Below are 25,625 nucleotides of genomic sequence, written 5' to 3'. Positions count from 1 at the left end.
TGAGCTACTAGGAAAATAAACTTGATGTTTCTAAAGTGTTTTTTGTTTAGTTTTTTAAAACTCTTTCTCTGTTAAATTGTAAAAATATATGTGAAAAATAAAATATTTATTTAATATATTTCAAATCATAAACAAAACAAAAAAGAGGAAAAAATTATTCTGGTGGTTAACGTTGTCACATGGTTTGTGTTTGTCACAGATTATATTTGAAGCCATCAGGGGCCCATCATTACGAAGCGACATTGCTCTCGATGACATCAGTTTCAGAAGGGGGCCATGTGAAGGTACAGTGATGATCCTTAATGACTCTGAACAACTGTTGTGTGTCTGTCTGACTGCATGTTATCTGTATGATGTGAATGTTTAACGTCTGTGTCGTCTCGTCCTGCAGATCCTGGTGACATCACTCCGTACTCAGGCTTCTCCGAGTATTTCAATGAGATTGAGAACTGACATGGAGACCGGAGAGAAGAGCTTCTGTATAAATGCTTGGTAGTTTCTCAGAGTGTGAATGTGAACGATGCACCGAGACAATTTACAGACTTGTAGAGCAACGCTTCTGATGCAGCGTGGACCTGCACCTGCCTGTGCTGCTGTCTGTCCTCACTGCCCAGTCCAGTTCCTCAGTGTGGTTTCACTATCAGATCATGGTTCAGGATGATACAGGATCATGCAACTCTTTTACACACAGGGATGGGTGGGATTTCTGATTGCGACAAAACCCCTCATCACATCCTCATTCACACACTCACAACTCAGACTTCAGACCTATGGAAGCTCTAAGCAGCCATACATTTGATTTCCTCCGTTTTCCCACAGTAACAAAACAAAACTTTATTTTCCTAAGATAATGACATAATTATTGGATTGGATCTAAAAATTAAAAAAAAAAACATGGTTTATCCAGGTTTTTCACTGAAGGAAACATTATTTAGTGCAGCAGTGTCAGAGGATTAGGAAAATATTGATCAATGCATCACATATGTCTTTAATCAAGATTTAAATAACTGTGCTGTAGGCAATATACAGTACACATTAGTATCTATCATCTAAGAGGAGGTCAGGCAGCCTTCAGCTTTATCTGTATGTTATAAGCCTGTTATATATAAGTTTGGTTTTCTTGACATCTCAGGAAAATAATTAGGGCTTCCATACAGACCTGTTGACACTATGCACAAAATATCCCATAATGTTAGATATTATGTTTAGTCCGTCATAGTTGTGATCCACAAGGAAATCCACATCCAGATCCAGTTTGACTCCAGAGTCCTGCTCAAAGTCCTTCAGTGTGTCAGTATTACAGGTCTAGATCTTCTGTTCTAGAGAACAAGATGCATCCTGAAGCCAAAGAAGTTGTATATATAATACTCATTTCTAGGAAGTGTGTCTGCAGAAGTGTGTGACTCAATAATAACTCGCCACCTGATAGTTGTCTGCCTACTCCACTCAGATATGTTTCAGTCATGTAAAATATGAAGCATCTGTTTGAATTTGCCATTATTACTCTGTGAAGTCTGTCACACCGACCTACACCTTTGAGCTGTAGCCACCAAATCCAATCAGTTTAACTTGAGTTAATGATTGTGCCAAATTTGAAGCAGGTCCATCAAGACATTTCCAAGATTGTGTCCACGAGAATGGGATGAATAGACTGGACAATAATAAAAAGTTTCAGTATTCAGCAGAACACTGTGTACAACAGTGATGTGTTTTAGTAGTTCTTGGAAACAACGGAGGAGTCAGATGAAGTGGATCAAATTTTCTGACAGGAGCATTAATATAGGATAAACCATAAACCAATCTCCACGATGGAATTGATGATTTAGTTCAGCTCAGGGAGGATCAAGGGATTCAGAGCTGGAAACTGTATGAGGACACTAGATCTCTGGGTGTTGGTGCATAGTGTCAGGGCTCTGACTGCTGCCCTGCCGAGGAATCAGGATACACATCTCACAGTGACACCACAACAACATGAAGAACAGGCAGTACACTTCAGCTCAGGCACGGCCCCTCCACGGCCTGGAGCTTTTCAACATGAGGACTGGACCTGACAGGCCTAATAAAACTTTGTTATAATAACCCTCTGATCCACAGTTTCTTCTCTTCTGTATATATTTGTTCTTCAGTATCTGGTTTTTTGGAGGAGAGGGGATATCATGTCACATAGTTGCTTCAGGTGGCACATGGGAATGGTCAGCTACTTTCAGATTCATTATAAAACTCACACCTGAATGATCTCTGATTAGTTTTTTTTTATCAATGAACTCCATTGTGACAAAGGATCTGAGTCCAGCTTCAGGCTCTTAGACTTCTCCTGGTAGATCTGGTATCACTTGTTCATCTGTATCTGGTCAAGGTGCTGGAAACCTTTCTGTTCATTAACATCTTAATTTTTTTTTGCCAAACCTGCTGCAAACACCTGAGTGCTCTGCTGTGTATCTATCTATCCTGCTGAGGTCTGAACCAGACTCCAGTGCTGACCTCCGACCTCTGTAGTGCACCAATGTGTCATGATTGTTAAACTTGTCATTTTATGTAACATAATTATAGATCACACCTTATAAATCATTCCACAACTACAACTACACTCCGTGTTGTTTTATATAGTGTATATTTGCCATGCTGCTGAGAACCTGCAATAAATAGTCTGAGTCATCGTTTGAAATTTTATCCTCATGGTTTTTTTTTTGGCTGAGAGAGTTTGGTTAATGAGCCTAACAGCATCACATTTGATTGAAAAAAAAAGTCAGAGCATCAACCTGTTGCGTGAAGCCCCTCCCCTCACACCCCTCTGATGTCGGCACCAAGGAACTGCAGCTGGCCTGGAAACCATCCATCTAATGATCACATCCATGTCTGGGAAAGTAGGTGACGTTTGAAGCTCATTATGATTTTTTCCCCCCTTGTCATAGTAACAAAATAGTAGACAAGATGAACAGTATGTGGGGGACATGTCAATCGTGAATTTGTGAATAATCTCTGATTATGGAAACATCAAATTTATTTTTCAAAAATGAATATTGATTTCTTCCATAAAAAAAAACACTATTTCTACATTAAAGCAGAAGTAAGTGATATATTTGTGTTAATATAAGTCTTAAATAGTTATATCTTCCGACAGCAATCACTTACATAGAGTGTTTGGTCTGAAACACGGGTCTGTCAGTCACTCTGCTCTGCTCTGAGCCGAGGAGAAAACATTTATCGTATCGGGACGAGGACTGTTATGGTGCGTTCAAGGAAACTCGTATTTTTCCGACCGTGAAGTCGTACCAGTTCGATCTGGTACGAGTTCACCGGTCGGAAGTTACGAGTGGCCGTTATAGTGACTTTCACCGGTAAAACAGGTCGGAAAAACACGAGTGGGTTGCCTGGAACGCTACTAAGTCGTAAGTTGTGACTTGAAGCTGTAATTTACGATTTCAAAAGCCTGCCTGGAACGCAGCATTAGCGAAAACGACCGGACCACTTACTTCTGCTTTAATGGAGTTTGTGGAGTCATTTTATTCTGAAATTCCACATCAGATTGGTCTGATTTTTTCTGGATTTCATCTTCAGGTCGAGTACTATCAGTCTGAAGTGGAATGGTACAGTAATAACTAGCAGTTTAAAAAAAAAATGATACTGTAAATGTACACAAAATACTATAAAATATTAAAGTTCAGAGGGCTTTTATTCTGAAATTCCACATCAGATTGGTCTGATTTTTTCTGGGTATCATCTGCAGGTCGAGTACTATAAGTCTGAAGTGGAATGGTACAGTAATAACTAGCAGTATTTAAAAAATGATACTGTAAATGTACACAAAAATATCCAAGTTCAGAGGGCTTTTATTCTGAAATTCCACATCAGATTGGTCTGATTTTTTCTGAGTGTCATCTTCAGGTCGAGTACTATCAGTCTGAAGTGGAATGGTACAGTAATAACTAGCAGTTGTTTTTTTTACTGTAAATGTACTACATAAATGCAGTGTTCAAGGCTTTTATTTTGAAAGGCTGGCTTTTATTTTGAAATACCACATCAGACGTTTCGGGGTCATTGCTTTCATTTTACGGGCACTTTCTCGCTCTTGCCGAATTGTGCCGTATATGCGCGCACCTTAAAACAACGTGTGGGCTGGCTTGACCAAGGATTTCAAAGTGTGGGCTGGCTTGACTTCAGTCTCAATTTTGAAGTTAGGTATAGAGAAAACTGGCCTACACCAGCCGCCACTGGCGTTATCTAATCTGAAGCTGAAGAGTGAATCCTTCCTTGTGTTTGGTTAGATCACCCTCTATTGGTCTAAATATTCCTCTGAGCTCAGCTGCGCTGTAGATCAATGCGCAGCTAGTTCTGACCTTCTGAAGTCCAAAGCCAGGTTCTGTTCAGGTAGGTTCATGTAGCCTATAGACAGTTTGTGGCTTGGCCAAATGTATAATAGTAAATGAGAGAGTACCCAGGGTGTCCATGGGTGCCTAGTATGTCCAGCTAATGAGCAATGTGGCTTAAAAAAACAACAACAACTAATGTAACCACTATAAGTAAACCTTTAACTAGATAGTCCCAGTCACATTTTAACTGATGTGTGTCCATTAGGACCCATCACATCCATCCAGAGAGGCTGCTGCTGGAAAACACTATACAGGAGTTCCATTTGGTGCATATGCTTAAATGTGATGTTGTTTGTTGTTCATAGCTGCAGTTTAGATTTCACTTGAACTTTTGTCAGACACAAAATCAGAGAGCAGAGACATAGAGGTGGCTGATTAGACAGAGACAGACCAAGAGACAACCTATTGTTCCTGACACTCACACTCTCATGAGCAGAACAGCAGCTTCACTTCATCTTATCATCAAAGATTGCCAGCTACTCTCACATGGAGGGAGGTGGATCACTTGATTTATTAGTGGTGCTCTCTACACAGCCTGTGTAGTGAGCGTGTACCACCCTCAAGGGCCCTCTGGCGGCCACAAGGGCCCAAAGCAGGAGCTTAGTTTGCTCACATCTCAGACTGGTTCTAATGTTCAGCACTATCAAAAGTTTAAGGGGATGTGGAAAAATCTGTTCACTAAGAGGCTAATGACTAGGGAAGTGTTGTAGAGACCACAAAGAGCCACTGGAGGGCAGTACAAGACCAGAGCCACCCTGCTATTGACAGAGCTGACAGCTGCTGGCTGACAACTCAAAGACACAAAATCATATTAATTGGCTGGAAAGTACATTTATTTTCATGGTTATTATCATGTTTGGTGGCTCAGGTGGAAACAGAGAACAGTCGTAGATATTCTATCTGTAGCTCATGGGTGAATTTGTGTTTTAGTGAGAGAAAGGAGCTGATGATGATGATGATGATGGTGGTGGTGGTGATCAGAGCTGTCCCTATTCTCAGACTGTGCTGTCTGTTCCTCTGCATCACTGGATCCTGTGTAGAAAAAACTGACTAGTGTGTGTTGTAAAACATTGTTGCATGCTGTGCGTGTTGCTGACATGTGACACAAACATAGAATTGAAGTGAACAGAATAGATCGCTGTCATGGATCAGCACCGTTAACTCATACCTTGTCTAGCTATATGCGGGCCGATATCTGATCTTAAAGGAGACATATCATGCCCCTTTTCCACAAAATAAAATAGTTCCCACTTCCCAGGTGTCTTAAAGACATGTCTGTGACATGCATTGGTCAAAATACCCCAAGGATCAAACATCACAGCTCTTTTCATCCTCTCAAAACAGCCCTGTTAAGAACGGCTGGTTTCAGTGCCTGTCCCTTTAAATGCAAATGAACCACTGCTTGCCCCGCCCCTTCTACCGGTCCCAGGTAGGGGTGGTGTTATGCAAAACTAGTTACATCACTGAAAAACAACTGACGGAACAGCTCATAAAACCACATGGATTTCAACCTAGGGACCCTGAAAATTACAGATTTTTTTTGTCAGTTCTCACATTTTGGGGGCTGGAAGGCAAGACAAACACCCAGATATAATAATAATAATAATAATAATGCATTTTATTTATAGGCGCCTTTCAAGACTCTCAAGGTCGCCTTACAATAAAAACAATTAAAAGTACAAATAGTAAAACAATGAGACAAGCAATAAAACAACAATAAAAAACAACAACAATAATAAAATAGCAACAATACAGCAACAGTGAACATTGTGTTAGGGGGGGTAGGCCAGTCTGAACAGGTGAGTTTTGAGATGTGATTTGAAAGTTGACAGTGTAGTTATAGTTCGGATGTGCTGTGGGAGTGTGTTCCAGAGCCGGGGGGCAGTGCAACTGAAAGAGCTTAGTCCCATTGTGGTTAAGTGGGCAGAAGGGATGGAGAGGAGTGAAGCAGAGGAGGTCCTGAGTGAGCGGGAAGGTGTGTAGGTGCGGAGGAGATCGGTGAGGTATGGAGGTGCAAGGTTATGGAGGGCCTTAAATGTGAGGAGCAAGATCTTGTAGTCGATGCGGAGGTGGACCGGAAGCCAGTGAAGCTGTTTAAGGACAGGAGTGATGTGCTGTGTGGATGGGGTTCGGGAGATGACACGTGCGGCTGAATTCTGGACTAATTGCAGTTTATTGAGGGATTTCTGTGGCAGACCATGTAGAAGAGCGTTACAATAATCAAGACGGGATGTGACAAGGGCGTTGACCAGTGTGGAAGTGCTGTTAGAGGAGAGAGATGGGCGGAGGCGATTGATGTTGCGGAGATGAAAGTATGCAGACCGGGTGATGTTATTGATATGGGCAGTGAAGGAGAGGGTGCTATCCAGGATGACGCCTAGACTCTTGACCTGAGGGGAGGGGTAGACAGTGGTGTTGTCGATGAGTAGTGGAAAACTGTTAGATTTAGATAGTGTGGATTTAGTGCCAACCAGGAGGATTTCTGTTTTATTTCCATTGAGCTTGAGAAAGTTGTGAGAAAACCAGGTTTTGACATCGTCCAGACAGTCCAAGAGGGGGGGTGGAGGAAGTGAGGAGCCAGGATTACAGGAAAGATAGAGCTGGGTGTCATCTGCATAACAATGAAAATTGAGTCCGTGATTTCTGAAGATGTTGCCGAGGGGGAGTAGATAGATAATGAAGAGGAGGGGGCCAAGGACAGAGCCCTGTGGCACACCACAAGTGACTGGGGAGGGTTGAGATTGATACTTATTTAGCTGTACATATTGTGTGCGACCAGAGAGGTAGGAGGTGAACCAGGAAAGAGTGGAGTGAGTTAAACCAATGGAGATGAGGCGGTTGAGGAGGATGCTATGAGAGATTGTGTCAAAAGCTGCGGTGAGGTCAAGGAGGATGAGTATAGTGAGATGTCCAGAATCTGCTGCCATGAGAAGGTCATTTGTGATTTTTGCCAGAGCTGTTTCAGTGCTGTGATGAGAACGGAAACCAGATTGAAACTGTTCATAGAGGGTGTTGTGGGTAAGGTGATTATGGACCTGTGCAGCAACTACTTTCTCCAGGATTTTTGACAGAAAGGGAAGGTTTGATATTGGTCGGAAGTTGTTAAGATCGTTGGGGTCCAAGCCAGGTTTTTTGAGTATGGGAGTGATTATTGCTGTTTTGAGGGGAGCTGGAATGGAGCCAGAGGAGAGGGAGGAGTGAATGATGTCAGTAATGAGTGGAAAAAGAGAAGTGAGACAGAGTTTAACAAGGTTTGTAGGCAGAGGGTCAAGACTACAGGTGGAGGACTTGGATTTCTGAATGAGGGAGGATATTTCTGTGGTGGTTGGAAGATCAAAATTAGAGAGTGAGGATATGAGAGGTGGGCCAGGAATATGGCAGTCGTTGCAGTCGGTGCTATTGCATGGAGGAGGTAGTTGATCATGAATACTGTATATTTTGCCAGTGAAAAAGTCCATAAATTTGTTGCAGAGGGCGGTGGAGTACAAGTTAGAGGAAAGAGTGTCAGGGGGGTGTAGTATGTTGTTTAGTGTGGAGAACAGGGTGCGTGAGTTTCCTACAGCAGTTCCAATGATAGAGGTATAGTGGTCCGTTTTAGCCTTGGCGATGGCATCTTTATATTTCAGCAGGTGGTTGTGGTACATGTTGCTGTGAATGATGAGACCGGTTTTCCTTGAGAGGCGTTCCAGACGGCGTCCTTCAGTTTTGAGATCATGAAGTTCAGGGGTATACCAGGGGGCAGAGCGTGTGAAGGTGACAGACCGTGTTTTTAATGGTGCCAGTGTATCCAGGAGGTTTTTGAGTTCGTAGTTATAGTGGAATGTCAGATCCTCGGGTGTGGTTAAGTGGTCGGTACTTGGGAGAGAGTTTATAGCGGCGGAGAGAGTTGGCGGATTGATGTTCTTGATGTTTCTGAATGTAATGTAGCGGGGTGCTTTAATTTTGAATAAAGGTAAGTTAACAGTAAATTAAATAAGCTTATGATCTGACAGGGGGAAATCCGATATGATGTGGTTCAGTGGTGAAACTCCAGTGCAGCAGATGAGATCCAGAATGTGTCCTCTTGAATGGGTGGGAGTGCTGATAAACTGATGTAGACCGAAGCTGTCCAGGCAGGATATGAAGTCTTTTGTTAGAGAAGAGTCTATGTTGTCCATGTGAATATTAAAGTCCCCTAGCAGTATAATGTTGGGTGACAGAGAGCACAGAGTGGCAACAAAGATCGAGAATTCATTTATAAAACTGGGGTTATGTTTAGGTGGACGGTAAATGGCAGCTAAAGTAGTAGGAGTGGATCCATGGATTGTCAGTGCAGTAGATTCAAATGATGTGTGGGGAGTGGCAGGGAGAGGGGAAACCTTGTACTTATCATTATATATTATCGCTAGACCACCCCCACGCCCGAAGGCACGAGCTTGACAGGAATACACAAAGCCGCATGGGGTACACAAGTTGAGTTCAGCATAATCATTGGGCTGCTGCCACGTCTCAGTCAAGCAGAAAAGTCGAATTTAAGGTCATTCACTAAATCATAGATGAGCTGACACTTGCTGGTGAGTGAGCGGACATTAAGCAGCCCCATAGAAATTCTGCATTCACTGGGACAAGTGCTAGACGCCGAGGCTAGGTTAGCCAGAAGAGAGTTGTCTCTGCTTCTGCCACTAATGGCTTTGGAGCGATGGAGTCTATTTGTGACACGAACAGGAATAGCCTTGTTTTTACGATACAGTATATAGGTTAAAAAGCCTTCAAAAAGTGATATTTCCATAATATGTCCCCTTTAATATCAGACCGGTGCATCCTTAGTTTAAAGGAGTTTGTGACAGTGATCATAGAGACAAGAAATATGTGGCTTTTGATCTAATTTGTGAAGCAAATTATCAGTCAGCATTGTTTTATCATTTCATTCCACTAAATGGAGACATTGCAGGTGTGCACCCCTTCATTTCCACAGAAAACCAGTGTAACATGCCACATTCTTTGAGAACTCTCCTGTAGGATCAAACAAGACATTCAGATGTGACTCCTACTCTTAGGTATCTGTGTGATTGATTAGTGATTGGCTGCACCACCAGAGTCGGTAATGATTGTGTTAAAGGGCATCGTGGGTAATTCAGTGCTCAGTAACCTGCAGGTGGATATGATTAAGTGGAGTCTTGTATAGGAGTAAAAATATTTAGCCCTGTGTTCCAGTGTTTCTCAGTGTTGAGAGATCAGCAGGTGAAGTGCCATTGATAGACCAGGATAAAACACTGATCTTTTATTGATCTGGAGAAATTCAGATTGAACTCGTCCGCAGCAGCAACGTCAGGTGACAGGTAGACCCAGACTACGCCTCCTGAGCCATAGGACAAAGTCATTATACTGCTCAGAATAAAAAAAGGCTAAATAAATTATTGAAGAGTTGCTACCCTTGCTCCGAGAAGCAACTAATTAGCTTGTCATCATTAGTGAGAGGTGGTCAGTGTGACAGTTGCGAGGCCATTGATTGCACCCGGCGATTTGGTCGACAATCCCTGGAGGTTAATCATTGACAGGATGGAGGGGTCAGCCTCTCCATGGCTCGAGGCGCACGGGGTCGGTCGATAACCCTTCATCTGGAACTCCCTGAGAATTTGTCTCGAGAGCCGCTGCTCCTCAAATCACCGATAGCTTCAACTTTATGAAGAGATTAGAGACACAGAGGGCCCTTGGAGGATGAGGAGGCAGCAGAGTCAGGTGAGCAGCACGCTCTCTGAAAACCACCGAGACAATGGAGACAATGGATTATATGACATTATTAATCTGTGCTACTGCAGAGGGACAGGAGCCATGTTAGATATGTTGATGAACATGCATATATGGACTAGAGGCATTGGGAATAGATAAATAGATATATAAATAAATGCATAATTAAATGATGAAATGCATTAAATAAGTCTATTCTAGTGATGAAATATGGTACTTGTCCTTTCTAGAAATGTTTTTCATCATCATCATCATCATCATCATCATCATCATCATCATCATCATCATCATCATCATCATTCATCAGCCTTATTTAACCAGGCAAAACTGCTAAGAAAGCATTCTTATTTCGGCAATGGCCTGGTAATTGTGGTTTTGTATTTCTACATTGATTTTATTTATTAATTCTTGTATGTAATTGTTTTTGTGACCACATGTTAATTAAGTAGGCCGTCCTTTCTCAGTCTAAAGCCAGACTGCTTATGGTGGTGTGATTGATTGGATGGATCTGCTGCTACTGCTAACATGACTGGTACACAGGAGCTTTGTCTGTCACTGTCACTGCCAGCTCGGTTCTGACTTAAGCTTTACAGTAGTACAGTATAGCTAATTCATGTTGGTTTATAGTACTCCTCATTTAAAGTAGACAAAGAGAGATTAACTCTGTTGTCATAACAAAAACCCACCTCTTCTCCTTGGCTTTCAACTTGGCTTGAATGTATGCATTTCTATTGTGTATGTGTGTGGGAACTGGAGCATGAATGTGTGTTTGTGCATGTCTGAATTGTTTTAATTCTGTTTTAATTGCTTTGTCTGATCAGTCCTGTACAGCACTTTGGTCAATCGTGGTTGTTTTTGAATGTGCTATACAAACTGACAAGACTGGTCTCAGAACCCAAATGCACAACTCAAAACTCAGTTTCAAAATGAACAGTCTTTTTTTTGGACAAGGTACGAACAAAACAGAACCAGACCAGCAAGGGAACACAAGACACCTGAAACGAGAGGAGAGGTAAATTTCGAAATAAAACAGGAAAACACAAGACAACGTAGACAAAAGAAAACAGCCTTAACATGACTGGAGTCTCTGCACATGACACAAATACATTTGACTTGACTCTATATTATAGTTGGTGTGGTGGCGGTTTAGTTCATCTGTGAGTTTGTTTTCATGTCAGAATCCAGTAGTTTTAACTGGTTCAATATGAGCAATATTTAAAATCCACCTGTACCCAACCTGCACTGACCCCTGTGGATAAAGGTGGTTTAGTAACCTTAGTCAGATCACACCTAGCATTAATATATTACTATGTCATCAAGGATTCATCTTGAACCACCATATCCAGTACTGTACCAGCTGACAGTTGTGGTGTAGCAGCACACTGACCTGCATGTTGTCTACGTCCTCACTGTGTTTATTGAGCAAACACCTTTACATTATCCTCTTCAAAGCTGACGTCAGTCACCTGAACAGGTTTGTCTGGGGTTTGGAACCACAAACATTTAAAACTGTCCATTTGATTCAGTACTTACTTCAGTCAGTGTGTGATGTGCTGTACTGATCTACAGCAGATAATGGAGGCAGGTCATGATGAGTGAGGATGCACCTTCCTCCTCAAGTCTACAGGCCCCGTGTTTTTATGTTTCCAAGTAACTGATCAATATCACACTGATCATTATTGAACTCACATCTGCTCTGCTTTTTCCTCCCCCTGTCCGCCCCCCTCCCCCAGGAAAGCTGAGCGTGGGACTGAACCCTTGCTGTGTTGGAGGTGGCGTCTGCAGAATGGAGAGTCAGTGGACAGAAACCACACCACAGTGAGTGTAAAGACAAACTGCCGTAGCTTCATGTGATGCACAGTATTCATTGACTGATTTACTTTGTTTGTATATTGTCTTTCAGTGTCTCGTTTTAACATGCTTTACACGCTTTACATAACATCATAACAACATCCTCTGCCCTAAAAACTCCATAGAAAACCCTTTTAACAGGGAAAAATTTGGAGAAACCTCAGGGTGAGCAACAGAGGAGGGATCCCTCACCCAGGACGGGCAGACGTGCAATAGATGTTGTATATAGTTTATAACATAGAATATGCAAAAAAACATGGAAATGATTAACAAGAATGAAGGCAGCTTCTGGTGGGAGGGAGGCAGGGAGGGCAGGCCAGCTTAATGGGAGGACTGGATGGTAGACTGGTTCATGGGAAGGGAGGGCAGGCCGATTTAACAGCAGAGGAAAGGAGGTGATGAAGGCGGCGATTGGTGGAACTCTGGAGAAATCTGTGGAAACACAGAGAGAGTGTGAGACACCAAGGCCAAACTACAAGGTGCAACAGGTAATTATGACAGTTAAAAATGTGTGAGAGGAGAGGAGAGGAGAGGAGAGGGCTCCATGTAACCTAATGTGTCCCCCATTAGTCTAAACCTATGGCAGCGTAACTATAAAATGGTTCAGGGCTACCTGGACCAGTCCTAACTAAAAGCATAATTCGCACAAGTCTGAGGTAAATAGAAATTATATTTAGAAATAGATATAATTAGAACTGTCAAGAGTTTCTTTTGTATTGCAGTCATGAGATCATTTATAATGTATCTTGTGGAATCTTCTCATCAGGACAATGTTAGGTTCAGATTAGCCAGATAACTAGAGTTAAACCTAGGTGTGTTGAACTGGCTTCGTTGTACTGTACAGTCCTCTGCCTCAGCAGGGGCTGGAGCTCAGCTGCTCCTGTGCAGTCCTCTGGACAGCCACTAGGGGACGATGTTCTACAGCACACTGTGTCACAACCACGCTCACCTGCTACAGGACAACTGTAAAGTTAAAACACTCTGTAAAGACACACATGAACTTATAGCGCATTCCTGCATTAGTCAGGTGTTCTCTGGTTGACAGTGGCTGATAACCAGCCTCAGGTGAGACTGATGAAGGTCCTGAATCTGTCACAGGGCTCAGTCAGGACATCAGAGGACACTCCTGACTTCATTAAAATATTTTCTCATCATGTTCAGATTCTGACTAAGATGAAGCAACAACATTGGTCCTTGGCTGAGACCAGAATGAACATGGTCCAACTCAAAGAAACCCCTGATAAATACACATGCTGATTTTAAAAATGGATGATTTAAATACAGCTCTTAGGTTTTTTCATGGAGTCACAGAGAGGATAAGATCTTGAGATATTGTTCTCCACAGACACTTATTAAAAACAATATATAGTATATCTATGTTTTTCATTTGTTGTGTAATGTACAGAACAGGAGGATATAGAGTGAAAAAGAGACAACCAAACAACGGACAAATCATACTCATACTCAAAGTCTTTCTTTCTTTCTTTCTTTCTTTCTTTCTTTCTTTCTTTCTTTCTTTCTTTCTTTCTTTCTTTCTTTCTTTCCCTCCCTTCTCCTAGTAACACACTCTCTTCGGTAAATGACAACAACATTGAGTCATAATTGGAGAGCCATTGTTGTGAATTTATTTCACTCTGTGTTTACAGTAATATGATGGAGCTACCAAACAGTGGAAGCAGTCTGTAAGCAGTAAGCAGTGGAGCAGGTGGATGTTGTTATGGTGGAGCCGCTTGCAGTGAAGGTGGTGTTTCTGTTGTCCCAGGTTCAGATCATACGCTGACATGAGTGCAGCAGAAGACCTTGGTGTAAGCACTGAGGACTACATCTGTTTACAGTTCTTCTCAGCTGCTTAGATTGTGGCATCAGAAACAACATTCTCACAGCTCCTAATGCAGCTCTCTGAACAGTTTGTACAGATGTCTCTTGTATGCACATGGTTCACTACTGAAGACGTTTTCTCATTGTGTTGTGCTGTGATGCATTTCTCATCTGACTGTGACAGCACACACACACACACACACACACACACACACACACACACACACACACACACACACACACACACACACACACACACACACACACACACACACACACACACACACCCATTTCCATAGTGACAATACTGATCTGCTGAGATGTTCACAGTGCAGTAAACACCAGTGCAGTCCAAAAATGTCACTGTTGTATGTGTTGAAAATTTTTGTATATGAACATTTTTTACTTAGTAAGATTTAAAAAAAGAAAGAAAGACAGAAAAAGAAAATCCGCTCGGTGTTTGAGTTGTGAGGCTCTGTTGTGAGAATTGTGAGAATGATTGTTGTGATGTGTGAATTGTATCAAATCAAGTGAGAAGAATTGTAATGAGAAGTGAAGTGAAGTGAACCCTAAAGATCTAGTTAGACATGTGAGGGTGTGAGAGTTGTTAGGAGCGGAGTGGGGCTCTCTGAAGAGAGATTCTTGAAAACAGAGGGGGACGGTCTGGACTGACACTGTCCTGTGTTACAGGTCTGGTGAGGACAGACCTCGGTCACTGAGAAGGCTGAATGGTGAAGTTCAAGTAGATGGTGCAGACCCTGAAGTGTCTGCATAGCATGTGACCTTTTATTACTGATGAACACAAAGACCTATAGGTTATACATTTATCACACCACACTCAAACACAGCTGGTGCAATGAACAGTGACTTTATATGAAGAGTTGATTTGATGTTATTTTTAATGATATTTTTAGTGATATTAGTGATGAATAAATAAACGTGAAAGAATATACATATGACAGTGTAAACCAATCCACAAAGAAATAAAACATCAGGATATCATGTAAAAGAATTAGTCTAGAATGAAAAAAAAGCTAAATTGTCATTGTGTATATAGATGGGCACTCGAATATCAAATACCATGTTATAAATTAATTAATTTAATGAGATAAAGTGTCGCAAATGAGCAGATCGCTGACGGAGGGGTGGTGGTCTCCATGGAGCCGGGTCTCCGCTCTCAGCTGCTCCGTATTGACGCGGGCAGCGGCAGCAGGGGGCTGATCTCTGCCTCCAGAGGTCATCCTCTCCACTGTTACCACTTGTTGCCAAAAGCAGCTCGAGGCTCCGCCGTTCAACACCAAACACACTTCAGCTACTAACTCAGACCGCTGCCCGGACCTGGATGCTGCATGCGGAGAGACCCTGACCCAGGACTGAAACAAGACTCTGATCCTTCTGAGAAATCATCTCGCGCGCCCGACGGACAGAAGCATGGTTGATAACACGAGTATAGCAACTAAATCTGCGTTGGTAAGCGACCACCACTTCTTATTTCTCCCGGACTGGGCTAACTGTGTATGAGCGCTTGGTTCTACTTGTGTTACACACTCAGTGTGTGTGTGTGTGTGTGTGTGTGTGTGTGTGTGTGTGTGAGTGTGTGAGAGTGTGTGTGGGGACAGTTTAACTGTTATATGTGCTTGGTAGAAGTTTTCACCTCTGCCTGTGTGTTGTGTGAGATGTTTCAGAACCAGAGTCAGACTCAGGTACCGACCCTGGGTCAGTGTGTGTGCGCGTGTGTGATCAGGAGCACAGGTAGACATTGTATGTTTTCATGGTAAAGTGCCGGTGAGTGGTTACCGACCGTCCTGTGTCCTTCCCCCGCAGCAAGGCTCCTTCTCGTCCGCCGGCAGCCTTCCCCTGCCGGCTCCCTCCGCCTCCTCCCACAGCCCGTTCCCGGGCGCCCTGACCCACCCGGGCGGCAGCGGCGGCATGAAGCTGGAGGCGGTCATGGAGAACCTGCAGCGGCAGCAGGCAGCCCGGCTGGCTCTGGAGGAGAAGCTCCGGCAGGCGGAGAAAGAGAAGGACCTGAGGTCCATGGTGGAGTCCCAGATCCACCAACAAGCCCTGGCGTTCCGCCACTACCACGCGGCGATGCGCGGCGCCCTGGCCGCCGGAGTGGCCGCCTCGTCCCCCGTTGCGCCGCTCCCACACATGGAGGTCCGCAGGCTGGACGGGGACGGGGACGGGGCCGGGGGCGCCCCCAGACCGGGCAGCGAGAAGGAGCGGGACGAGGACGCAGAGGACGCGGAGGAGCAGGAGGTCCTGGACGAAGAGGAGGAGGATGAGGACGACGTCGGGCTGAACCACTACCAGCACCGACAGTCCTCGCTCCAGGGAGCCTGTCTGTCTCCGCAGAGCGGTCCCATGCATCTCATGAGCCGGGTCCCGGCGGCCCCGGCCCGCCGCGCCGAGTCTCCGTCTGCGCAGCCCCAGTCCCAGCACCACGAGTGGACGTACGAGGAGCAGTTCAAACAGGTAGGACCCACTGACCACATGAAGCTGATGCTAATTAGACTGGGGTTTTATAAAGGCTTTATATTTTTTAATGTTCTAATTCATGATGTGGGTAATCAGAGTATTAAATAAAAACTTTAAAACTGTCACCTTATTAAAACCCCTCTGACATCCATCCCTCTGGATGGTGATTAGAGGGTCTGGATCAAAACCCAGGTCACAAACATTTTAGTGGAATGAGAAAAGTGTATGTAAAGACATCAACAATAAGAACAGTTGTCACTGTCAGGGTGTTTGGTTATAATGCAGTATGATTTTGGTTGAAACTCTCTCAGAAGGTGAAAGGTCACACGGTTCAATTATTTATTAATTATAATTAAAGGTTGATAATTGATCTGTGAAGCCTCAGCGATTTGTTAACTATTAATAAAGCCTTTATAAAGTTTAGGTTTAGGTTCTACTGAAGGCTGCTCCTCATGGTTAATGTTCCTGGTGACTGACGGTCAGTTATGTCCGTCCGTCCGTTTCCCGCCGGCAGCGGCAGATCTATACTCTCTGATGCTCCATGTCATCTCTTATTTATGATGGATCATTTACAGACTTCCCTAAATGTGATGTGTACATTAGTGACTGCATTAGCGCTGCACATTAAAGCAACCCAATGCATGGAAATGCAATTTAAATAGGGGCTGAAACCAATAGCCTCAGTGCAGAGACAGTAATGTGTGGAGGATGGTGAGACGAGTCTGTAGAGCGTCCAGCTCTGTCTTGATTAGAGGTGTATTAATAATTATTCTTGCTGTAACGTCAGTGTGTATCTCATCAGTTCTCCTTGTTCAGCCTCAGACAGATTTAAAACACTCCTCTTACCGTCATTATGAAGATTTTCCTGAAATCTGAAAACACTTTTATTTTCATTACGGCTGGCTTCCTGTGGCTGAGCTGCGTGCTCCGTGTAAAATCAGCCTGTATGCTTCAAAGATTCCTCAGGATGTGCCATTATTGTGGGGGTCATTTGTATGTAGTCATTCAGTGTAATGGTCATGGGACAATAAAAGGATGCTTATGGCTGCTAGGCAGACAGAGTGGAGCCAGCATACGAAGCATGCCCAAAGCTGCAAAACAAAACCACATTTGAAGGCAGTAAATGCATCTTTGGAAATAGGAACAAGATGTGGGCTAAATATAAAAAGGCCCCAGTGAGGCGGACCTGGTTTAATCTGATCTCAACCAAAAAAGGGACCAGGCTGTGTTTACAGTGGCTCCTGAAGAACTTCTGTGAGGCTCACAGATGTGAGAGTCAGAGCTGGAGGAAGCTAAAAATAGATTTAACCTACTTTTTTATTTTTTTTATTTTACATCAAGTGTTTGACACATGAGTCAGATATTGAGCGACAGGCTGCAGCGTTCAGTGGAACCTGAAGAACACCAGAGTGTTAAGAAATAACATAAAAGAAATTCCTGTGGTGACAGAAAAAGATGCTGAGAGGAGACGACACAAAGACCTGAGGCTCGGGGAGGGAGGGGGGAGCGGCTGTATGGAGTTTTGGCAGCAGATCAGGAAATGCAGGAAACTGGACCTGGTGGTATTCCCGCCTGGCTCACACCCAAAAATCCTGGGATCTCCCTGTCTGGCAGCGTGTGTGTAGCTGGGAGTCGGCTTTGTGCCAGACGATTACGACAGAAAGAAAACGGTGCGTTACACACTCACGCCGTGTTTCCTCTCTCTGAAACACGCGTTATTTACAGGCGTGCTGGCAGGGATGTGTGAGCTTGCAGGCGTCTGAAGGAGACTCAGCCGTTCCCACTCGGCCTGCTCTGCGTTTTTATCTGCGGCTGCTGAGTCGTCCACATTTCTGCAGCAAGTCTCTTTTTTTTTTTTTTTTTTTTACAGCCGCCGTCTGATGTTTAAAGGCCGCTGGTGAAAATACTTTGAACTTTTTTAGTGTTGTCACATTCTGTCTGTTGATTTTCAGCTGACAAAGACGATAGAAAACTGTGGAAAACAAATCAAATAAACAGAGGGGATTCTGGACTGATCCTGAAATATCCAATAACCCTTTCTAGGCTGCACTGTTATTTTCTGAATGATTATAGTAATGATCATTTCATCAGTGCAACACAACATGCACCTTTCCTTTTTTTTTTTTTTTAAAGTATATATTTTTTGGCCTTTTTGCCTTTATTGGACAGCACACAGTAGAGATAGACAGGAAAGGGGGAGGCAGAGAGAGGGGGAATGACATGCAGGAAAGGTCCGCCCGACGCGGGACCCGAACCGGGGACGCCCGCGTTGAGGACTGCAGCCTCTATGGGGCGGCCGCTTTAACCACTGCGCCACACACCGCCCCATGCACCTTTCCTTTTAAAAGGACCTGCCGTGTGCAGGTTTAAAAACAAATGTCCGACGCTCCACACCAGACTGTAGCCTGGAGCTAGTACAACATGTTGGACTGTGTCAGAGGTGGAGGGATCAATCCTCAACTCATCCCGAGTCCAAGACACAAAGACACACACCATGTTAATGTGTGACAGTCAGAAACATTACACAACATGTCTCCAAACACACACTCTGCATGAGAGTTCAGTATCAGTTATAATAGAAGACGGTATCAAAAGTCCACAGGGTGTTTAATGAAGAACTGTTTCCATCAGATTCCTTTAGAATTGGATGATATTTTATTTTTAAATCTTTTGCTTAGAGAGAACCACCTGCGGTCAGAGTCACAATCTGGACTCAAGTGATTGGACCTGTGTGTGTGTGTGTGTGTGTGTGTGTATGTGTGTGTGTGTTCTATCACTTAATTATAGGAATGATTTTCCACAACATGAACTTGATGAATTTCCCACAGTAAAGCTCTGTGACCCTGTTCTATCTGACTGTGTGTTTCTGGAAGCTTCCTGGGTTTGAACAGGAGGTGACTTGTCACAGTCTGTTGCAGCTCTTTGAAAACTGGCTCTGTACTGGTGCTGAAATGTAACCAAGCAGCTTTGTGTTACTGCTGGAAATCTTCAGGGACAGAGACGTGACCCCCCCTCCCTCCCTCCTGAGTGTGTGCTGTGCTGCTGTGCTGTGCGTGTTTGTGGAGCCGCTCCTTCTCATGGATTGTGCCTCTTCCAGCTTGTTTTTCTAACAACTATAGAAAAGTGTCGGAGGAGGAGCTGCGGCTCTGCTGGTGTATGATTTCGCCCCCTCCCCCTGCCACTCAAATCATCCACACTGCAAAAATATCCATCTCCACACTACATCATGCAGTGCAGCGGCGAGCTCTGTAACACGTGTTGGTGAAGCACTGACACAAAGTAAAATGAAAATCACTGAATGTGAATTCAGATTTTACCAGTGCAGCAGATTTATTGAGTTCAGATGTTAAAGGACAATTCCGGGCGAATTCAACTCTGGGGTGTATTTTCATATCATTTTAGGTCTAAAAGAATGAATCTGAAGATTTTCAGTTTAATCGCTCCTGTTTTGCGGTAGTTGCATCTGTCCCCGCGTCCCCACGGCAGCAATGAATGGGAGTGGATGTAAGTTCCGCTGTTTAGGCTGTTTCCAGCCCTCAAAGCCGCAATTTTTTTCCACAGACAGCGTCAGATGGCTACTCAAACATGCACCGAGAAGTTTATTTACTTCAAGCAAGCCGGCATGTTTGTAAAACTAGATCTAATTCAAAGTCTCCCGGAGTCTCGCGCGAGCCCGAAGTTGCAGTGCTGGTGTATTCAGGCGCAGTCGGAGCTACCATTTGTGTCATAAACACAGGAATATCAACTCTTTACTTGCTTGAAGTGTACATTTTTTTCCACAGACAGCGTCAGGTGGCTACTCAAACATGCGCCGAGAAGTTTTTTTTACTTGAAGCAAGTAAAGAGTTGATATTCCTGTGTTTATGACACAAACGGTAGCTTTTCCCACTGCATGTGAACACACCGCGCACGGCAACTGGGTCTCGCGCGAGACTCCGGGAGACTTTGAATTAGATCTAGTTTTACAAACATGTCGGCTTGCTTGAAGTAAATAAACTTCTCGGTGCATGTCTGAGTAGCCATCTGACGCTGTCTGTGGAAAAAAATTGCGGCTTTGAGGGCTGGAAACAGCCTAAACAGCGGAACTTACATCCACTCCCATTCATTGCTGCCGTGGGGACGCGGGGACAGATGCAACTACCGCAAAACAGGAGCGATTAAACTGAAAATCTTCAGATTCATTCTTTTAGACCTAAAATGATATGAAAATACACCCCAGAGTTGAATTCGCCCGGAATTGTCCTTTAAGAACAGAGTGATGTTGTTGTTTTTTTTTGTTTTTTTTAACTTATTTTTCCCCAAATGAAACATCAAAATCTAAATTTTGCTCCTCTTCATCAGTGAGACTGTGAGGCCGAGGCTGACCATGATATCTGAGCCATTTGTTTTTAATAATAATGAAAATGATAAATGATGATGATAAGAGCACTGCACTGACTTTTAATCATTTTTAACATGCAAACACACATTTCCTTTCATTTTTCTGTTCCTATTGAAATCCATATCAAACATTCAGCTTTGATATCACAGAGAAATAAATGTAAGTGAAAGAATCAGGTTCTGTTGGCTGTAAAAATGCTCTGTACAGTAAAGTGCAACTAAGCCTCTGAATATCTACTCAGTGTTTTTCAGCCATTTATTCAAAGGTCCCTCTTAAAAAACAATCAGCCCTCTAATCTGACCCCTCCCCCTCCACCCCTGCACCACCCACTTTAATGTGACCATAAAACTAAGGCGGGGAGACCCGGGCTGGAAAACACACACACACACACACACACACACACACACACACATGCCGCTGCAGCACAACTCCCGTGTCAACAGTGTTTGACGTGAAGCCATGAAGCTTCTGTAAAACATGATGAAGAACTCTTCTTAAAAAAAATATTTATCTATTTATTTTTGATCAGCCAGCACAGTGAGCTGGAGCAGTGCGTGGGGCCCCGGCCCCCCTGCTAGGATCTGTGGCTCCTCGTATTCATCTAACAGCTGCAGCACACTTTAAAATCTGCTCCGTCACTGGAAATGTTTTAATGGCATTCCTGGATTCTTTCAGTGTGTGCCATTACAGTTATATGGAGGGAGGGGGTGGAGGGTGGGGGACTGTAGGGGGAAAAACAGATGAAATGATAGGTGAAAAAGACCTGAAGTGTGTGTGTGTGTGTGTGTGTGTGTGTATAAGACCTGGATGCTCTGTAGTTTTATAATACCTCACCTGGATTAATAAGCAGGTAATGCATCGACCCCAGACAGTTTATTGTTGCTGATCAGCTCAGCTCTACGTGACGTCACCACAGGTCTGTGTGTGTGACGGTGTCTCTTCACACACCAGCCTGGCTGCACTCACCCGATCATCCATGTATTTGTACCTTCATCACGATGTCGACTTACCCTTCGTCTTGTGTTAGCTTTCTGCTACCTTCTCTTGTGTTAGTGTCAATTTTGACCCGTGTCTTAATTAAATCAGCTGTAAAATACACTAAAAACATTTTTTTTCATCCAATTTGTTTTTCATCTCGCTTACATTGTTAGGCTTCCTTATCCATGAAAATGTTGGTTTTGGTGTTTTTGGTGTGGGCCCCATTGGCTTTTTTGTCTTAAATTAAACCTTGTCAGCTTTCTGCTACCATCTCTTGTGTTGGGTCAGTTTTGACCTGAGTCTTAAATCAGCTGTAAAACACAGTAAAAACAATGAATTATCATTCCATTTGTTTCTCATCTCTTGGTCATGTTGTTAGGCTTCCTGGTCCATGAAAAGGTTGGTTTTGCACTTATGATTTCAGTTTTAACTCTAATTTTTGTTTTTATCGTCATGTGTCAAAACCGACCCTAACAAAATAATTTTAACCAGAGCATTTTCAGATTTTGTGAAAATAATTTTTTTTGTTTTATTTTGTTTAAATATAGGTTCCTGACAAAGTCAAAAAGCCTTGATGCAATAAATACATGTGTGTGGTACTTTTTTGCATTAAAAACCTAAAAACGGGTCGCTGCTGACCCTAACACAAGAGGAAGGTTAACCAGGTCCTGATGGTGTGGCCGATGCAACATCTGCCAAAAGCAATCACAATCCGATCTTCTCTGCATGTGGTTCGGCCCCTCAGCTGCAGAAGGAGGACAGGCTCACTGAGTCATTTGACTAACATTTGATTTTATTATAAACACAGATTTTTAATGCTTTAGTTCCAGAGTTCTTTTTTCTAAGTGGTTGGAAGTTAAAGGAAATCTCTGATCAGTAATTGCTTTTGCTTTAACATCAGTGATAGATTAAATTATCTCATTATCTCGCTGTTGTTTTCTGTCTAACACAGAAACATGCTTGTTTTGCTGTTGTGGCATTTGGAATGATAAAGCCATAGTTGGAGATGTTCACAGTGTGATAGTTTGAGATGGATGAAATCATTTCAACATCTTTCAGCAGCGTTTACAGCATCTTTAGTTCCTTCTTCTCTCCCTCCCACTCACACACACACACACACATGCACCGGCCCCTAAGACACACCCACACCCTGGTTCCTCTGCGGAGCTCCATGATGACAGTGCGATGGCACTACTGGCTCTTCTCCCCCTGTGTGTCTGTGTGTGTGTGTGTCTGTGTCTGTGTGCAGGGAGCTGGCATGCAGTGAAAACTGGGCTCGGCACAATTGCTCCATTGAGAAATAGCTGTTTTTACTGCAGAAGGCTCCTCTCTTTTCATTAAAACAGAGGCAGGGTCAGCTTGTTCAAACACCTTCCCCACCCTCAATGTGGGTGTTACTTTTTAATCGCAGCAGCCTGGAATTTCTGCAGCTGCTTGCAAAAAGCCCCCCCACCCCCCACCCCTCCCCTTCTATTTACGAGATTTGACTGTTGGGCAAACATTGCCTCACCGCTGCTTCTCCGACCCGCTTTTTCCACAGTGGTGGGGCCCCCAGGGTTACCATGACAACGTGTTATCTTTGCATTAAATACACATGTGTGCTAGTATGTAGCTTTGTTGTTAATGTGCTGTAAGACAATATAATGATGCAGGACTTCATGGCAGCAGTTATGGGCCCCTGAGAGGCCCTTAAAGGTGGAGTTATTGACCTGGGAGCGGGCCCTCTGTGAGGGGATGATGTCAGAAAAATTAAAGGGCATAAATTAATGTGAGGATGTGATGAAATGTTTCAAGCGTTATGTCAGCACTGAAATTTTGCCTTGTTGTAGCTCTGCCCCTCCTCCACACCTTGGGGCTCGTGTGTGCTAATAGGTTAGTGAGCAGAGCTTTAGATGTATTCATTCTACATCATCCATACAGCCATTGTTTCCCATATTCATTTTAGTGATGAATGTCAACCTGCAGAGACTTGTAATGCCTGGTTTTGTTTTTACCACAAGCATCTCCGTCGGGGGGTCAAACGTACGGCCTACGGGCCAAAACCAGCCCTCTAGAGAGTCCAATCTGGCCTGTGGGATGAATTTGCCAAGTGTGAAAATTACATAAAATGCAGAAGAGGCATAATATTGTCGAAATTGCACGTATTTTTATCAAGAAATTTCAGGTTGTTCAAAAAGGATAAATCATTAACTATAAAAATCTTAGTAGTGTACTGCTTTGAACTAAAACGTAGGGGAAAAGAACTGAGTTCTAGTTATTTCTAGGTTACAATGGTGTTATTTCACTGGTCCGGCCCACCTCAGCTCAAATTAAAGATCAAATGAGTTTGACACCCCTGATCAGCGTTGTCAGGAAACTAAAGAAAAGAACCAACAGTCATCTGAAGGGTCTACTCCATCAGAACCGGGGGGGGGGGGGGCAGTATCTACAGTCCACAAACTATGGAGGCTGTCCACACGAATATGGATTCTTTGAATCCCTATAAGTATTTTATCTTTTTGGCCTCTTGTCCAGATGGATATGGTGTTTTCGGGGGGTGAAAACTGTATTTTTTGGAAATGGCGCTACAGTCTATGGACGTAACGTGACAACAACAACAATGGCTGACTAGCTACTGTCAGGTCGCTCAGACACTGCTGAATCTTGCCCGTAAAATCATCACCGATCGTCATATTTGCACTGACACGACTCTCAGTCGACATTTAATCCACTTACAGTGTTTGGAGTTAAAAGTGGGGAACTCTCCGTATTCTTCTCTCTTTTCTTGTGTTTCTGTGTGGCTGCGTTACAGCGCCACACATGCTCCACACTAGCCTGGCTCTCGCCAGACCCTTGTAGTTCCGCAAAGCTCCACCAGAGGCGCTACGTTCAGCTTCACACAAGGGTCTGGACTCGAGGCCAATGCAAACTTCTTCCCCGATAATGGGATGAACCAATCAGGATCGCCGGGCGGGACTTTCTGAGGTGTGACGTAGCGCTGAAGCGACTGTTTGAGTCAAACAACAATGGCGGCTCGCAGTGAGTGGCTGAAGTAGCACGTCATTCAAGATAACGGACAAGTGGTTTATCCAATCACATACAAGATTTTTTTACAAGGCCCCGCCTTCTGAAATGAATCGCCTATGGAGCAGTCCCAGACCCTTGTGTGGAGCTCAGCGTAGCTTTGCGGAACTACAAGGGTCTGGCGAGAGCCAGGCTAGCTCCACACAGGCCAGGAGTATGTTTTCGGTGAAGCTGCGTTTTCGTGTGGATAGGGCCTCGGTTAGACCGTGGTTCCTTTAATTAAGGTTCCACTTTCCTGAAAAGGCCCCTGTGTCCCTGGAAAGTAGTAGTAGTATCAGGGTTAGTGGGGACGCACTGTAGAAAGGAAGAAACATAAATTGTGCATCCTCCTTTTCCTGCTGGTCCCACACTCTGTCTGCTCTCTCGCTGTTGCTACATAAACACCATCCATTTTGCCACATGCAGCTGAGTTAAGCAGATGTTTTTTGTACTTTATTTATTGTCATGCTGCACCTCCTCTAAAGACACCTGGCACCCCCTCAGAGAGGTGCAGCTCACAGGCGTGAAGTTGGTAAAACATGCATCCAGACAGCCAATTGTTCAGTCGTCCAGCCCCTTCCTCTGTGGTGTTATCAGTGTGGTGTTTTCCTGTGACTGAAGCCTGAACACACTGCACACAGATCAGAGCCGGCCTCAGAGGCCACAGATAACAAACCTAGGGGGCAGAAAACCCACTGAATCTTCAATATATGTGACCTTCAGCCTCATTTGCATTCACTATAATGACCATTCAGCATTTTTCTGACCCAGTGTATGTAATGAAACGCTGTACAGTCAATGGCTGCACATTTGCATCTGCCACCTGGGTAGCTGCCGTGTGCTAACAAGATTGAGTAATCATTGATAGGCAAACGCCAAGCTAGCAGATTAGACACCTGCCATAAAAGTCTGTGTTTTTGTGTCAAGGTCTCTGCGGTGTAGTGAGGGGATCTGTCAGTGCTGCTGAATTGTTTCTTGTG

At 43.8% G+C, this 25,625-nt stretch overlaps 2 protein-coding genes across 4 annotated transcripts in view; both read left to right on the top strand.

Annotated features, from left to right (window-relative positions):
- Positions 1–2,408, top strand: part of mamdc2a (MAM domain containing 2a) — a 68,647-nt gene extending 66,239 nt beyond the window's left edge. Inside the window, exons 12-13 of one of the 2 annotated variants that reach the window (XM_085787392.1) lie at positions 200–284; positions 392–2,408. In XM_085787392.1, coding sequence (XP_085643518.1) covers positions 200–284; positions 392–453 — 147 coding nt within the window. In that variant the 3' untranslated portion in view covers positions 454–2,408. Of the gene's footprint in view, positions 1–199; positions 285–391 lie in introns of those variants that run through there. The other variant, XR_015036609.1, reaches the window with a different exon arrangement.
- Positions 2,409–15,033: 12,625 nt separating this feature from the next.
- The window catches only part of arid3c (AT rich interactive domain 3C (BRIGHT-like)), a 66,501-nt gene continuing 55,909 nt past the window's right edge, over positions 15,034–25,625 (top strand). Inside the window, exons 1-2 of one of the 2 annotated variants that reach the window (XM_085787391.1) lie at positions 15,034–15,236; positions 15,591–16,241. In XM_085787391.1, the coding sequence (XP_085643517.1) occupies positions 15,198–15,236; positions 15,591–16,241 (690 nt within the window). In that variant the 5' untranslated portion in view covers positions 15,034–15,197. The remainder of the gene's footprint in view (positions 15,237–15,590; positions 16,242–25,625) is intronic. The other variant, XM_085787390.1, reaches the window with a different exon arrangement.

The sequence above is a fragment of the Trachurus japonicus genome, chromosome 9, assembly GCF_045865225.1.
Source record: "Trachurus japonicus isolate A0001 chromosome 9, Traja_1.0".
NCBI lineage: Eukaryota > Metazoa > Chordata > Actinopteri > Carangiformes > Carangidae > Trachurus > Trachurus japonicus.
The sequence above is the reverse complement of the archived record's forward strand: the minus strand, read 5'-3'. Positions and strand labels throughout refer to the sequence as shown.